Source organism: Parasteatoda tepidariorum, chromosome 9 (genome assembly GCF_043381705.1).
Source record: "Parasteatoda tepidariorum isolate YZ-2023 chromosome 9, CAS_Ptep_4.0, whole genome shotgun sequence".
In the NCBI taxonomy this organism is placed as follows: Eukaryota; Metazoa; Arthropoda; class Arachnida; order Araneae; family Theridiidae; genus Parasteatoda; species Parasteatoda tepidariorum.
This window is the reverse complement of record NC_092212.1, coordinates 88,654,181-88,670,847: the sequence shown is the minus strand read 5'-3', so window position 1 is coordinate 88,670,847 and position 16,667 is coordinate 88,654,181. Positions and strand designations below refer to the sequence as shown.

Sequence of the window (16,667 nt, the reverse complement as noted above, 5' to 3'; positions counted from 1 at the left end):
GATAACTGAAATGCATAGTTTGTGTAAATATTTAAAATTAGAACCTTAAGTTTATAAGTCTTAGAGTCTAATATTTTTCAGTCAAGAGGAATAATGCAAGTCAACAAAAGATTTTGGTACGTAATTTTTTTTTTTTAAAACTTATTTCATAAAGGTGTTGAATTCAGACATAAGCACAATAGACTTTCCAGTTTTAATGGAACATCACATAATTTTTATTCGTATCGCGTGAACTAGTCAGAATTTAGTGGAATTTTCTTTGAAAAAAATATAATGTAACCTAGTTTACGTTAATCATTTGTAAGTCCACCATGTCTAGAACTCAACAGATTTAAAAGGTACGATAATCAACTTTTCAGTCGAAAACATCAATTTCTAGACATTTTGTCCCTTCCTAATGACACGATTGAATTCCATGAATATTCATGGCTCTTACTTTAATCGAATTCCATGGATATTCATGTCTCTCATTTCAATCAAATTCCATGGATATTCCTGTTCTTCATTTTAATCGAAGTCCATGAATATTCACGTCCCTTACTTTAATCGAATTCCATGAATATTCATGTCTGTCATTTCAATCAAATTCCATGGATATTCATGTCCCTTCTTCTTAATCGAATTCCATGGATATTTATGACCTCATTTATCATAGAATGCCATGAACATTCGTGGCCCAAATTTGAACTCCATGAATATTCAAGTCTTTATTTTTCACGGATTTGTAGAAGAGTGTTATTTCCGTCATGATATTTTGAAACGTTGTTTTCATTGTGAGAACCAATGAGTATAGATTGCGTTTATATTTGAATTCAATGCGTAAAAAAGGAAGAGAAGACTTCTGAATGTGGATCATTTCAAAAGATGCGATAAAATGATTCTCTCCGTGAAGGGGGAAAGTCACATGCGTTTATCATATAAAGTGTACTTTTTATTATTATTTATTTTTTTTTGCCTGCCGAACAATAAAAAAAATGGAAGTGCTCTCTCAATAGGAACTGGAGAGAAAGAATTTCTCCCTCGATTATATAAAAGGATAGACTGCTCGGCACATTGAGTAGATTAACGTGATAAACACATCATAGAACGTGACACGTGATCATTCATTGTAATTGAAATGATCCATTATTAAATGATGAAAAATGAAGCTTTAAAGCACTCTCTTACAATACACAGTGCAAAATACAAGAGCAATTTATAAAATACCGTTAAGTAAATATGTATGTATATTTTATATATNCTAATCGTATAATTTATATATACAGTCCATGGACAAAATTATTAGACGCATTGTAAGATTCCATGTAAAATCTTAATTATCAAGTGATGTACTACAGCTTTATTGTTTTTATGCGGCTGAAACCAATTTACACTTGTTTATGTTTGTGAATCAATGGGTTAACATTGTAGTGTAATACGTTAAACATAAATACAAAAAGGAAGTATGTAAACAATCTCCTGAATGAAAACCGATTACGTGTATGTTGAAATATAAAAGTATTGCGTATAAACTCGTGCAAAACATGTCATTATAAAAACACTATAGTGCTTCAAATAATTGGGTCAAATTATTATAATATACTTATATAATACCTAATATAACAACTACCCTATATTTATGTTATATATCGTTTAATTTATCCAATCGTCTAATTTATATTATATATCGTTTGATTTATCCAATCGTCTAATTTATATTATATATCGTTTGATTTATCCAATCGTCTAATTTATATTATATATCNGGCCAAATTAATAGACGCACTATAAGATTCTATTTATAATTTTAATTATCAGGTTATACTACACAGCATTATTGTTTTTACGTGGCTGAAACCAATTTACAGTTGTTTATGTTAGTGTATCAATGGGTTAACATTGTAATGTAATACGGTAAACATAAATACAATCAGGTAAAGTATCACTTGATGATTAAGATTTTACATAGAATCTTATATAGCGCGTCGAATAATTGTGCCAGGGACTGTATATATATAAATAATATGTAGAGTCGAAAATTAAAGCACTAAGGTATATCATTGCACATTACAATCCTTGACATTTTTGACATAACGAGAGGAATCTTTTTCGTATGCAAAACGTATATGATTTTTGTTACAGTTACGCTAAAATCAATTCAATGAACCACCCACAAAGAAATAAAAATAACTTTTGGATCGTTCTTTATAACAAAATAAAAAGGCGCAATCTGTTTTTATCTCTTAAAGAAGGCATTAAACTTTACACCCATTAAGGCTGATTTTTACAGACATAAAAGGAGGTTAAGAATCAGGGTAGAACATCTTTTCTACTCATATTTCTTTTTGGAATTTAAATAAGGCTTAGCAATCTGTGAAAAAAAAACAATCCTCGAAGTTTAGCCAAAGGAGGAAAAAAAAACTTCATTGGATAGATTTCATTAGGTTCGTCTATCGAAAGCCAATAATTAAAAACGCATAGAAATGGGAGTTTTAGTACCAATTATATCTAAAATGATACTTTATCAAACTTATATACATAGGTGGTTATTAATTTATATATCATGTCTCACCTGTATTCTTCTTTTTTTGATATTATGATAATGCATGCGAGTATTTACATTATTTTTTTTAAAAGTAAAATTTGAAATATTTTTTTTTGGTTGAAAACTGTTTTGCAAAATGTGCAGCAAAAATGTGCTGAAATCTAATGAAACAGCAATAAAAAATAAATTTGAATTAAACTAACCTTTTATGATTCTGTTCCGAGAAATTAAAGTTAACCCCGCATTAAAATAACATCGCATATTGCCATAATTATTTTGAAATAGACGCAATTCCCCTCCACAAATTATTAAAATCCAATGGTATAGAAAACTTCAGGTGTGTGGGTGGGGTTGTCAGATTAAATAGGGTCACACGTCAGCTATTCGATTCCAGTCTCGTACTGCAAAAAATGCATAAATATACAGCAAGCTAAATATATATATATATGTATGTATACTTTTTTTTCAGTATTGCTTTAAGATAAACATAAAAAGTCATATCACCATTCCACTTCACAAACCTATTATCTCGTGTGTTCAGTGATTATTTATGAGTACATTTTGTTAACATAAACACATTATAGTATATCACGATTGTTCTTGTTCATTGTCTTGAAGGGAGGACTCCCCACTAAGAAAGTTAATCTCTCCTCATTTGGAGGACAGAAGATTAGAGAGAAGAAAAGATAAAACGATGAACATCCAGTTTTAACTCCACCAAGGTTCGAAATTTAGGGTTTAGCCTCTTCTATAATTTATTGCTTGGAACTCAAACCTGGTGGCACTTGTTGGAGTCACACTCATGGGGGAGGGGGAGTAACTCGAGATGAAAACCAAAATATCTCTTTCATATCCACTAAAGTTTTGGAACCCTTGTAGCATATAGAACTTAAGAAACAGTGAGAGGCTGGTAATGTATGTGCCGATATAAAAAAGAACAGCAGGAAGGATCATAAACAAATCCACATTCTTCAACGTCCAAAGGCGCTGCAAAACAATAAACAAATTAGTATGTTCTAAACGTAATTTTCTAAAGAGTATCTCATATTAGGAACCTTCTAGTTTGCATTCTCTTTAAAATGTTTTATTACCATTAATCCTTAAATCTTTTAGATTCATATATTTAAACTAAAATTTAAAAAAATCTGTCCTAGGCGGGCGATATCGATATGGGGTTGCAATCCTTTGCCGTATTGGAATAAAAAATTCTGCGTCAAAGGGTTAAAAAGGAAAAAGTTGTTTACTTTTGATGAGAATAGTTTTTTTTTTTNATCAGAAAGTTGTTAATTTTGAAGAGAATAGTTTTTTTTTTGAATTTCAGGTTCATACTAACCCGTTACGGTTTTTTCCATTTATTTTGCAAGGTTATTACTAACCCATTACGGGTATTTGAATTTAATTTTCTTTAATTTATGCGTGATTGTCAAATAAATGTGTTTTTAATAAAAAGGAACTGTTTCTTTAATGTAGCTTGATTCGTTACATTGTCTTTCAAATTCCGGAATCTACAAATTGAACAACCAAAGAGAGAGAGTTAGAATTATTGAATATCAGTTGAAGGTTTTCAATTGGAATCTTTTTATGTACTTTAATTACGGTACTTGGAAACTCGAATGACGTTTTGGGAAAATATAGAGTTTTTAAAAAAAAATCATAGACACGTTTTGAAAGCAATGTAGGGAGGATCATTTTTATTTTAAAGATTAGAGAAAATTGAGCTGAGGAAAATGTTTTCAAAATAATGCAAACAAATTACGTAGTTCAACCATAAATTGTTTGCTTTTTCATATATTTTTTCTGCATTTAAAACTTACCTGAACTCACATTTTTCTGAATTTCAAAATATCAATATAGGTGGCCCCTTTTAATTATTTATTTATAATTTATAACCGTCGTTGAACAGCCGATCCAATTTTTTGGGTTTGCGACTATTAACCCAATGGCATGTAATTTCTTGATATAGAAATGATCTTTGATTGCTCTGTAAACAACAACTCACAACGGAATGTTGACAGAGATGCCAACGACTCCGGACACGCAAAATAATTACAAAAAAAAAACAGTAAATAACTACAAACTAAATTTTTTTACGTATATTTGACTATTTTTGCTTGCTTTTTAAAAGGTATAGCATGACATAACTACTATAAAGGGGTGAATTATATAAGCCAACAAATTATTTAGAAATAGTGGTGGATAAAAATCTACTAAATTGAATTTATTAAACTACCACTTTAAGATATTTATTTGCTGTCAGGAGCAAGTTGGCACCTCCAAGTTGAAGACGTCTGAGACACGTCAATTAGTGTTTTGACATAAGAAACAAATGACGTCTCCCAGACGTCTTCGTATGTCAAGGGGTTCCACTCCGAAGCCTTGTAATGTTGGACCCAACCCAGAAGACAAGTGAACTTCTAGATCAAGTAGTGGAAGTAATTTTGCCTTCCTGGAAGCCTTTTTGATGGAACTAACCCGCATTTGCTCTTCATGGTTTTTCATGGAGATTAGACGGGACTCTAATCCATGATCCGTCTACAACTGAGGATGTTTTACGTGGGCACCGTGATCGGTGCAAGCCTGATGCGGAATTCGTTTCGACCGGCTATCGCTGGGATTTGAACCCAGTTCACCTCATTGGAAGGCAAACGCTCTATTTCCTGAGCCACCACGGCTCTGGTCCCTTTAAAGAGTATGAAAAATATTATTATTTGTATTTTCAACGCTATTAGTTGCAAGGAAACATTTCTCTGAATGCGAAATAACTTTATTGCGCCTTATATTTTATGCGCTTAGCAAAACAAAGTTGTATGAAAGAAAAGTATAGTAATTTCCTGATAAATATTACTTGAATATCATACATTTTTGCACCGAGGAAGCGTTTCATTCCATAATATATGCAGATGAAATGAAATCGCTTTTAATGTAGTAAAATATTTTGTGATCTGTCTGATTTAAAAATTTGTCGATCTCCAAGAAAAATAAAATGATATCGAAAAACAGCCCAACCCTTGACGATTTTTTGAAATCTCGCCAAACTTGGTTTCTGGAAGATATTTCGGGGAGATAAGTTGCAATCTTACAGATCGTCTATTTTAATTATTTTTTATTTTATTTTATTAAAATTATTTTAATAAATTTGTAATAATATGAATTGTTTCTTTAATAATAAAACAACAGCGTTGATCTAAGCAATAATCGCCAACTTGGTGGGATTTCAAAAGGTCGCCAAGGGCTGGGCTATTCTAGGATTTTGTCCATGCGCTGAATTCTATTTATGAAAATCTAATATTCTTTGAATAAATATTATTTATCTTCACATTTTTTTCTAGATAATCAATTGTTATATTTAGGGTAAGTTTCATTTGAACTATTTTTAATCCCATTATTGTATTTAAAAAGAGAACTGTTATTAAGTTTATTTTAAAAGAAAATAAGTTCCAAGAGATGATTTTTAAGCAAATTTAATACAGAGAAAAAGTTTCCTGTTATGGCGTTTGAAAAACGCCATAACATCTCGTAAGAATTTGGCTAACATTTCTTCTTCTTCAAAGAATAAATAAATAAATAAACTTGTCTAAATCAAAAATTCTCATCTATACAATTAAACTTGCAAGAAGAGAGTATTTGCTCAAACAAAGACAGACTTTAAAATTCGTATCGAAAATTCATCACAAAGTAATATTACAAAATCACTGTGAAGAGCGATGGTTTCAAACCCAGATTACAAACAAAACGCATTCTTTGCTTCTGTTCCAACAATCAAACAGGTTTTGATGTTTTTTTTAATGCGTTTTTCCAATTCGTTATATCTTCGCTTGTGTATTCATTTGGGATCGTGTACTGTTTTTACTTTATTACAAATAAGAATTTTCAATAACAATATTATTTATTAAAGGTGATCAATACGGAAGATTTTGCATATTAATGGTTAAAGTTCCCACTTTTCTAAAAAAAATATATTTTGTTTTGATTTTTAAGAGACTGTTTGAAACATTACTTCCACAAGTGTATTTTTATGGGGATAATCTAGTCAAATCGCTAGGTAGATAATTTACATTATTATCTATAAAGTTGATATGTTACCGGCAATGTTTGAAATCCGGAATTCCTTGAATGCCCAGACATTGTATACAATGCCTAAAACGAGTCGGCAATGTATGAAGCGATTTATATTTCATACATTTCCTAAGCATTCCATAGAATGTCAAATGAGAAATCGGCAAAGTATAAAATAAATCTCCGATTCATCAAAATGTCATTCGAAAATGTCACATTCAAAATAAAGAAAACGAAGGAAATAAAAATAAAAATATGACCACCGAAGCCGACGTCTTCAGGGGCATCGTGTACTGCAAAAAAATAAAAATAAAAACTCACATAGTCACAGGTAAAACATCAATTTCACGAGCAAGGCGAATGAAAAGAAAACACTAAAAACTAAAGAAAACAACGCCCTTCATTCGGCTTGCTTGTGAAATTGATGTTTTACCTGTGACTATGTGAGTTTTTATTTTTCTGATGATTTTGTTTGAGTTTCTTTTCTTAATTTGTTATTTGTATTTCATGTTTTTTCCTGGACTTCTATACAAAACCATCGGGGTACTGAGGGAGTTAATTTAGGCATTTGCTTCTCCCTCAATTAGAAATGGTTTTGTTTTTATGGCTACCGAGGCCGGTACCCCCTGAAGACGTCGGCTTCGGTGGTCATATTTTTATTTTTATTTCCTTCGTTTTCTTTATTGCTACTTTTTTCTGAAATTTCTGCTGCTTTTTGGTGCGTTTTTTTCAAAGAAGTTTTTTCTATTTAGAATTAAAGATATTTGTGTTTTCTTTTAGTATCACATTCAAAATGTCATTCAAGCCTACCATGTAGCAGCAAGTAGGTTAATTTCTTATTTTTTATAGGAAAATTTTGTTTCTCTCAATAAGAAAGGCATAACTTATGTTTTCTACAACTTTCATTTTTCTTTAAGCATTTTGAATAATTTTTTTAAAATTGCACTCTCATTATTTTTTCAGAATAACATTTTTATTTTTGAGAAATGCATACATAATAACCTCATCAGGACGTTTTTTTCATACTTTGCTTAAATAGCATTTGTCATTCTTTAGAATGCCTAGGTATTATATACAATGCCTAGGGAAAGTATGCAATACTTCTCATATTTCATACTTTGCCTGAAAACATTCTATAGAATACCTAGGTATTCTATAGTCCTTCTATGCCTATAGGAATAACTACAGACATTCTACAGGCAGTTACTGACAGTGAACTACACTGTCAAAAAACAGCACTATGTTCAATTTGAGTGCTTTAATATTCCCTGTGCTGTCAGAAACAAGACCTAACATTATTTAGTGCTTTGTTAATAACAACAACGTATGGGGAATCAGCCTTGTTTAAAAATAGTAACTTTTAAACTGCTGTCGGCAATTTTTGTAAAAAATGGAAACTTTAACAGATATGCTCCATATCATAGAGTAATAACTGAATAAAGCAGGATTACCTGAATAAACGATCGACGTCGTTCAATGGTAGCCGTTAGTAAATGCCGCAGCAATAAGTGGGCCCTGCAAAAGAACAAATAGGTTGTAGTATTTCACATTACTCAATAGTGTAAAATTACATTCATAATTATGGGTTTTATTTTTTAGAAGACGGATTCCTTTTGTGTTTGAAACCAGCTGTGAGAAAAATCTCAAATGCAAAACATAGAAGTCATTCAACTACAAGAGAGACAAAAAAAAAACCTTTGAGAGACAACTCTATAACATAAAATAAGAAATGTGTGTTCTTACTCTATTAACAGCCTGAAATGGTGTGGATTGATCCTGGACATAACTGACCCCATCTTGATTGGAAGTATAGATGTCTATGGGTCCAGGGCTGTTGGTTGCCGGGAAGACTCTGTTGTTTACAGGGGAAGGGGAGGCAAATCCATAATTATTGATCACTACAAAGACAATAAACAATCTTTAAATACACAAATCAGTGAGTTATACGATACAGAGGGTATCCCAATGAATTAAATAGAAAACATAGTTTTTAGTCTTTAGATTGATATTTTTTCATTGAATCATAAAGTACATAGGATAGGGGGTTATTTATGGAATAACATATCGGGCAAGTGGCCTCCACGGATTTACTGGCGCACTCTTTTGTCGAAATGTTTCATGACCTTTATGTATAATTCTGACTCAATTTCGTTGATGCAGCGTTTAATTTCCTCTTGTGGTTGAGGGCTTGTTGAAAAAGACCTTTCACTTCAAATAACCCCATAGGAAGAAATCTAATAGTGTTAAATCACACAATCTAGAGGGCCAATTCTGATGACTGCAACAAGAGGGTACACGAGACCAGGATGTGTCTCATGCAGTAATTGAATTGTTTCACTAGCTGTATGGCATGTGGCACAGTCTTGAACGCTCCATTTTTACTAACCCTAAACTCTCAGCTGTTAAAGTGTTCTTATTTCAGGGTGGCCAACAATTTACTGCGAAAATGGCGGCAAATTCAAATCTTGCGTTAATTTTGGGACACACTTTATAAAGGAGCACGCTTACCAGTGGGTATTTGCGCAGCAAATGGGTGACCTCTCTTGATGGGTGAGTTTCCCATCGGAGCTAGTCCAGTGGGAGGTTCTGTTTGGCCCACGCTGGTCATGTGATTTGCCAGTGCTGCCGTGGACACTGCTGTTGCAGAGAAAGCATCGACGAAGAAGGCGGGGTGATCCGTTGCCGCCGGTGAAGGAATATAACTGAATCCATGAAAGCCTTGATTAAAAGATACAAAGTAGATATTTCACACCAAGAAAGTATATTTTAATGCACAGCAAAGTTGATTTTTACATAGTTTTACATTATTATATAATCTTACATGTTACGATTTGAAGTTTAAAAGAAAGTACGTACGTTAGTGTGAATGGCTCAATCGGAGTAAAAAACTAATCTAATATTTATACATAATTGTCTCACTAGATTTAATCGTTAGAGACTAAATTGACATTTTAAGGGCAAAAATTCTTCTCTTTTTTGAGGAAATTACACATAACTCCCTAAAATGGTGATTTTTCAGACGAAACAATGACAATTCATTTTGTTTCACTCACAAAAAAATACTGATATATGGTGATTTATGGTGAAATCTTTCGTCATGTTTGTTAATGTAACCAGAAATTAATATTCCACATTATATGACTAGATACCTATTTCATTTTTAATCCTTTTCTGCATTTTATAAGCAGAATCCTATCCTATTCGGAATTTAATGTTTATTTTATTTTTAATCCTTCTGGGATATTTTGTTCCGAATCTAAGCCTGAATTCTATAAAGAGAATTCTAATTTGAATTTTTGTTTCTATTCTAAGCATCAATTAATGCTCTAAAAAGATAGTTCTGCTGAAAATTAAGTTTTTAAAGCTCTAAATTGTTTTTCAATGAAAAAGAAACAAAATGCGTTACTAAAAAACTCATGATTACTGAGACTTAATTTTAAAAAAAATAAAATAATGATTTGACTGATTGGAATGTTCGTGATTTTTATAAGTATACAACGAGAAGACTGCCAAAGGATTACTTTCTGTTCAGTCAATAACTACTGAGATCGATGAATTCTCCCAATATATATATAATTTAAAAGGTTAGGAAAAGCAAAGGAGATTTAATCAGTGGTTTTAATGTCAGAAAATATTTAATTCCATTACTCAACTATGTAGACATATAAATTGATAGTGCACAAACAAATGATTATGTGATTTCGAAACATTTTATGCATCACTTTAAAACAAAAATGTTGGATATATTCATTTATTATTTTTACTAAGTGAAAATGATATCCTGTAGTGAGTTGTAGTCATTTGTATTAACGTTAAAATGATATCCTGTTGTATGTTGAAATCATTTGTAATAATGAGAAAAATAATATCCTTTAGTGAGTTGTTGTCATTTCTATTAACTTGAAAATGATATCCTGTAGTGAGTTGTAGTCATTTGTATTAATGTTAAAATGATATCCTGTTGTATGTTGAAATCATTTGTAATAATGAGAAAAATAATATCCTTTAGTGAGTTGTTGTCATTTCTATTAACTTGAAAATGATATCCTGTAGTGAGTTGTAGTTATTTGTATTAACGTTAAAATGATATGCTGTTGTATGTTGAAATCATTTGTAATAATGAGAAAAATAATATCCTTTAGTGAGTTGTTGTCATTTCTATTAACTTGAAAATGATATCCTGTAGTGAGTTGTAGTTATTTGTATTAGCATGAAAATGATATCTTGTTGTCAGTCGCAGAAGGTTCATATTAATCTTACAAGAGAACAAAGGTTGAAGGACAAAAATTTGGTAGCTTCGACATTGAAACTGGACCTAAATAATTTTTTTTTTGTATTTCTTTCAAGACTGAATGGATAAACGTGGATATGGAAATACCGTGGATATCACTGAATACACGAGATTCAAATCGCCAACATTATTGGGTATTAAATCAGGGACAGAGAAATAGGCTCGTTACTAAAAATTAATTTTTGATTTTGTTGTTAAGGAAAAGCAGTTCCCCTCCCTTGTCAGATGGTGGACTGGGCAACTGTCAAATTTCGATTGAGATATATTTTATATATTTTTGAAAAGTATTGCTATTCAACTTGGAATACTAAATTTTGTTTAGATAAAAGAATGGCTGATACATATTTGTGGGCTACAAATCATTATTGAAACTCGTTAATTACAAATGATGAAGGACTGAATATCTTTTGAAAAATAACATTCATTTCCCAAACTATTGTTAAAAATACACGTAGAATACAGTTATTTATTAAGACTATTTAATAAGAAATACCGTATGCGTCCCACATTCAGTAATATCTATTTATTAGGATAAAAATATAAGGACTCAGATATAAGTGATAAATGCTCGATATTTCACCTACATGTAATATACAAATCACTTATAAGTAATATATAAAAAAACAGTCTGATTCGAGCAAACATTCGTTATAAATTTTGATAAAGTTATCGTCTGTATTTAGGGTTGAACTATTTCTAGAATAATTCTATTTCTTTCTTTTCTAACCCATTAATTTCAAGGACGGACACATGCCCACAAGAATTAATTCCTCAATATATTTTCTTTCGACTCGAAAGTAGCTTTTCGCGGTGTTTAAGAACAATGTTAGTTATTTTTGTTATGTTCAGCTAGTATTTTAGTAAATATAATTTTAGGCTATTTGTGTTGATTTAACGGCAATAGATTTTGCTCTGTATCTGGGCAAGCAATTTCAGTTCTTCAAAAAAAAAATGTAATTGGATGAGAGGATTGCAAAGGATATATAAAAAATACAACAAGAGGTGGATTGGATTTTGAAGGAATTCTTTCACTTTTTCTTTTCAGAAATAAAATTTTTAGCGAATAATAAACTAAATGTAAACCAAGCAATCAAGGCACAAAAAAATGAAAATGAAAAAAAGCAGTGCGCTTTTTTTTGGACATATTTCTGAGCGAAAATATTTTAAAATAAAAAAAATAAACAACGTAATTTAAATCATATCATGCAGGCGAAAATAAAATTATTAATATCAGAAGCCATAAAAAAAAGAATAAGAAAGTGACAGAAAGTGTTTTTGACCTTTCAGAATACTCACATTTGTTATGATTTCCATTGTTGGTCTTTCCTTGTCTCCTTCTTTGCAATCCAAGAAATCTGAAAAAAAACAGGGTAACTTGACGGCGCAAGTTACGAATTTTGCTAACTTTTTCCCGAATGCGAAGAATCAAGAAATGTCTACTGTGTCTGAAAAAATTATTCTATAAGCAATATTTTTGTTTACTTTATGAATTCTCTTTATGAATTCTTGTTTACTTTGAAAATTCTTGTTTACTTTATGAAAAATTCAATTCATAATCACGTTGTAAATGATTTAACTCAACTTGAGTTTAATGCACCTATATTTCATCAAAATACTTGCTTTGCGTTAAACCGAACTTGAGTGGCAGATATTTAAGCGATACTTGAGTTGTTTTCAACCAAGTATAACTTGGTGAGTGAGTTATTTATTATTGAATTGTGTGCGAGCTATAAGATGGAATTTGTATCGTTTTATTTTAAAAAGCAAACGATAATAAATTTAAATAAAATTGTTATGTTCTACGATCTAAATAAATTAAGTTCTATTATTCCGTCTCATCATTAGGAATGATCTTTGTGTTAGAAAAGCGATTTGTTTATGTGACTTTTCAAATTCTTCACAAATAGAGCTAAATTTTAGTCAAACGCATCGAGAAAATTCTTAAGATATTCTTTGCGGCATCAATGAAATTATTTTGTCGTTCTTCTTCAATTATTTTCAGTTCATGAATGAGCTTTCCATCGATTTCACATTCTAATGAGTGATTTTCCATCATGGAATCGACATTTTATTTTTGAAATTATAATTCTTATAATTATAATTTTTATAATTGCGAATGAGTTGGAAGATAGAATTTAAGAAGAATGACTTTCAAGCGAAACATTTTTTTCATAATCAGCAAATATGATCAGCCGCCCCTATTAAAATTCTTAGCATAAATTTTTCTAATTTACCTGCTAATTTATTTAATTTTATTCTTGAGGGACAATCTATTGTGCAACTATATTTTTAAGACTGTATTATAAACTGATCTGCATGTATTGTGGTTTTTCTTAAAATATATTATGAGGTTCTGCAGAACTAAAGAAATTTTCAATAAAATTGCGAAAAATTACTTTTTTTTAATGTAAAACTGCTCTCACAATAATATATATAATTTTATATTATATTATATATAATCTTAATAAGTTAAAACAGATAATTTGAATTTTCAGATAGAAATTAATTAGCATATTTTTCTTTCCTATAACTTCCATAGTAACATCAACATTTATTTTAATTTATTGAAATGATTTCATTTGACAAAATGTGTTTTTTTTAACTCATTAAAAAATTTAAAGATTTAATTTACATTCTTAGGTCATTTTTCATCTGGATGGAATCAGTATGAGAACTATTGTCCGTTATTTCTATAAAAATTGTTAAAAAAAATTAAATATTCAAGTAAAATTAAAAATAAAAAAATAAAAGCAGCACTTTTTATTTTTTCTATGATGTTTTTAAATCGTTTAAGAACAGCCATTTTGGTGTATATATATATGTTCAAGCTAGATTCAATTATCACTAAAGTTAGCTTTTCCAACATTAGAGAAATGTTTTCGGTTTTTTTAAAATATATCTATAGATTATAAGGTTATAGGTAACTTTTACTGAGGATTTCATTTAATATCTTGACTTTCTTGGAAATAACTAAGTTTCAAATACAGATCATTTAAAATATTCTATTTCTTTAGTTTTTTTTTGCAACATATTTTCTACGAAACATCTGGTGGTCTTTGCTGTGGGTATAAGAGAGGATTTCATAATAAATCAGTCAACAAGCAACAAAAGGTATCTAATAGACATGCACTCATGCAAGGTAAAAATAAATAGCCATGCAAGCAAACCTCTAGGTTCCATAAAGCAACTGCTCACTTTCTCACTTCATTCTAAACCTAATAATCTAATGTAACTAATACAGTGTCCAGTCCCCATCTTGGAACATTTTATACGATGGTCAATCCTGATGGGAGGGTGTACTTAAGAGGAGGGCCCTTTTTTCTTTTTAAAAAAATCTCATTTCAGAACTGGACAGTGTAGTTTATGAACTATTGATGTTAAAGGTAAAAGCAAAGATTAAATAACTATCTACTAAAAAAGCCTAAATGAGAAAAAAGTCTCTTTCAGTTACTACAGAAATATTAAGAAAAAAAAAAGAAATGAGAAGAAGAATTGTGTAGAAATCAAGCAACTGTGTAAACAAATTCATTATCAAGATTTTTTTTTTCACAAGCAATTAATTTTTTTACACTTTAGATTAGAAAACAAAAACGAAAAAAGAAACGAAACTACATCATTCTCTAATGGTGAACACCAAAAATTGATTTGTTTTTTTACTGACACAATTTCGCTTTCTACAGAAGGACGCGATTTAAACTTATTTGTTAAATCCAATCACTTTATAACCACTTTATATTGTAAAATAACGCTAAAATTTAATTAAAGATTTCGTAAAAAAAATTAATGACAAATTGACTTAGTATGATAAAAACAGTATAGTTTTAAAATAATTTTAGACCGTGTTTACAAAAGATTTTCATTTAAAATACGGTATTCAATGCATACGTTTGGAAACGTTTTTCACTCAGTATTTACTTTTTAAATTTTCGTATTACTGCAAAGTATTTTTTCCCTCCGGCACATTCTGTAGAAATCGAAATGTGTTTGATTATTCTAAATATTAACAACATACTTTCTACAAGTGTTAAAACATATAACTACATACATCATAGTGTCATATAAATGCATACTAAAATGACTAACAACATACAATGCAAATCGTGAAATACTATTTATTGAATAAGTTTTAAAAGTAGAGAAACCATCTAGTTTGGAAAATAAAGGAATGAATAGTGGTTAAGTATTGTTCTAGAATGAAAAGAAAATATTATTTGATGAATCGTTCATCCCTTCTAATGATCGCTCAATGAAATTTTAATCGGTTATGCGAATAATGAAATTACCTCATTACTTTTTTTGTGAAAGAAAGCTATTTACATAAAAATATTGATGAATTAGAAATTGCTTAGAATTATTATTAATTTTAAAGTTATTCAGTATTACTAAAATAAGTCAATCTACAAATATGCATTGACTATAGTAAGAATATAAATTGCGATAAAAAAATGCGCATTTACTAAAATATACTATTTTTTTACTGACCAAAGTTTCCATTTTGCAGTTCATAAACTTTTTAACAAAAACTAAAAACTGTTTTACTTGAGAAATTTCTCTTTTTTTATTATTATTTCAAATACGATTTTTTTTCACAAAACAAACTAAAAAAATTATATTTTTAAAAAAAAATAAGCGATTACACAGACAAAGCCATTTAAATTATGTACAAGATGAGTTTTATTTCTTCGTGTATCAACAAAAATACAAAGTTCATGCACACGTATATTCAAATTTGACAAATGGGCACATGAGTATTGCAATATGAATTACATTGGAATATATTTGTACAATTTCTAACAGTTTGAACAAAAAAAAATTTTTTTTTCTTTGAAAAATATTTAAAAAAATGACATTTCACACTTGAATATTAAATGAAATAAAGTACCTGCCATTATTGTGTACACAGAAATCGGTATTTACTTGAGGAAAAAATAAATATTGCTCGATAAATCACTATTAAAGAAGGTGAGGTTGTAAACATTAAAATCAGTATTTCAAATACATTAAAGAGATGGGTCAGATTCCTCACCTAATTTTTGAGAAGGATTCTGTTGTTTTTTGTTGGCACGTTTATATATAGTCTTTCATGGCTACTTTAAAGCATCCAATTCATTTTTTTAGTTCTGAAATCAACATTTTTTTTTCAATTTAAAAGCATATCTACGATAAAAGTGCTTTTAAATACCGGACTTGATAGCATTTCGATTGTTTGCTGCAGTTTTAAGCAGATTCCATAAAATATCACACGAAAGTTATTTCTTAATCAACAAGCACTCTATTCAGCGCAAGGCAAACCTTTAACTGGAAAATTATTTTCGTAATAATTCCTTTGATAAACAAAGTAAAATAATGTTGAGCACAAAATATAAAGCTATTTTTTACACACTTTCATTTAGCTGTGAGTAAAACGATTTTTTTTTTTAAAAAAAGAATGTTTTATAACAAGGTTTCTAAACTGAATCATTTGGTGGTCTTCTTATTTGATTATGGCACGATTCTGGTTTTAAAGATTGATATGTTAAGGAAGTATAAAGAAGAATAAAGTATAAAGAACTATAAATGTTAATGTTCTTAGAACATAAAGTTTCAGTTTTGATTTCAAAGCTGGTTCCTAGTTGACGAACAGCATTTGCGTCGATATCGGTTAGTGCAGAAAAATTAATATATATTTATATATAATTGAGTCGTTAATTTTGAAAGTTGATTAAGTGAATTTAGAGCTAAAAAGTCGTTTATTTATTTATTTTTAAGATTTTAATAATCATTGATACATCAAATTACAGTGGAACCTTTTTCACT

General features: G+C 29.7%; 1 protein-coding gene across 5 annotated transcripts in view; it reads right to left on the bottom strand.

The window, feature by feature from the left end:
• Positions 1-1,749: 1,749 nt before the first annotated feature.
• Positions 1,750-16,667, bottom strand: part of LOC107445073 (RNA-binding protein Musashi homolog 2) — a 168,580-nt gene continuing 153,662 nt past the window's right edge. For all 5 annotated transcript variants that reach the window (XM_071185994.1, XM_071185997.1, XM_071185996.1 and 2 more), the window contains 4 exons: positions 9,089-9,298; positions 8,324-8,478; positions 8,032-8,095; positions 1,750-3,511 (listed from right to left, as the gene is read on the bottom strand). In XM_071185994.1, the coding sequence (XP_071042095.1) occupies positions 8,054-8,095; positions 8,324-8,478; positions 9,089-9,298 (407 nt within the window). In that variant the 3' untranslated portion in view covers positions 1,750-3,511; positions 8,032-8,053. The remainder of the gene's footprint in view (positions 3,512-8,031; positions 8,096-8,323; positions 8,479-9,088; positions 9,299-16,667) is intronic.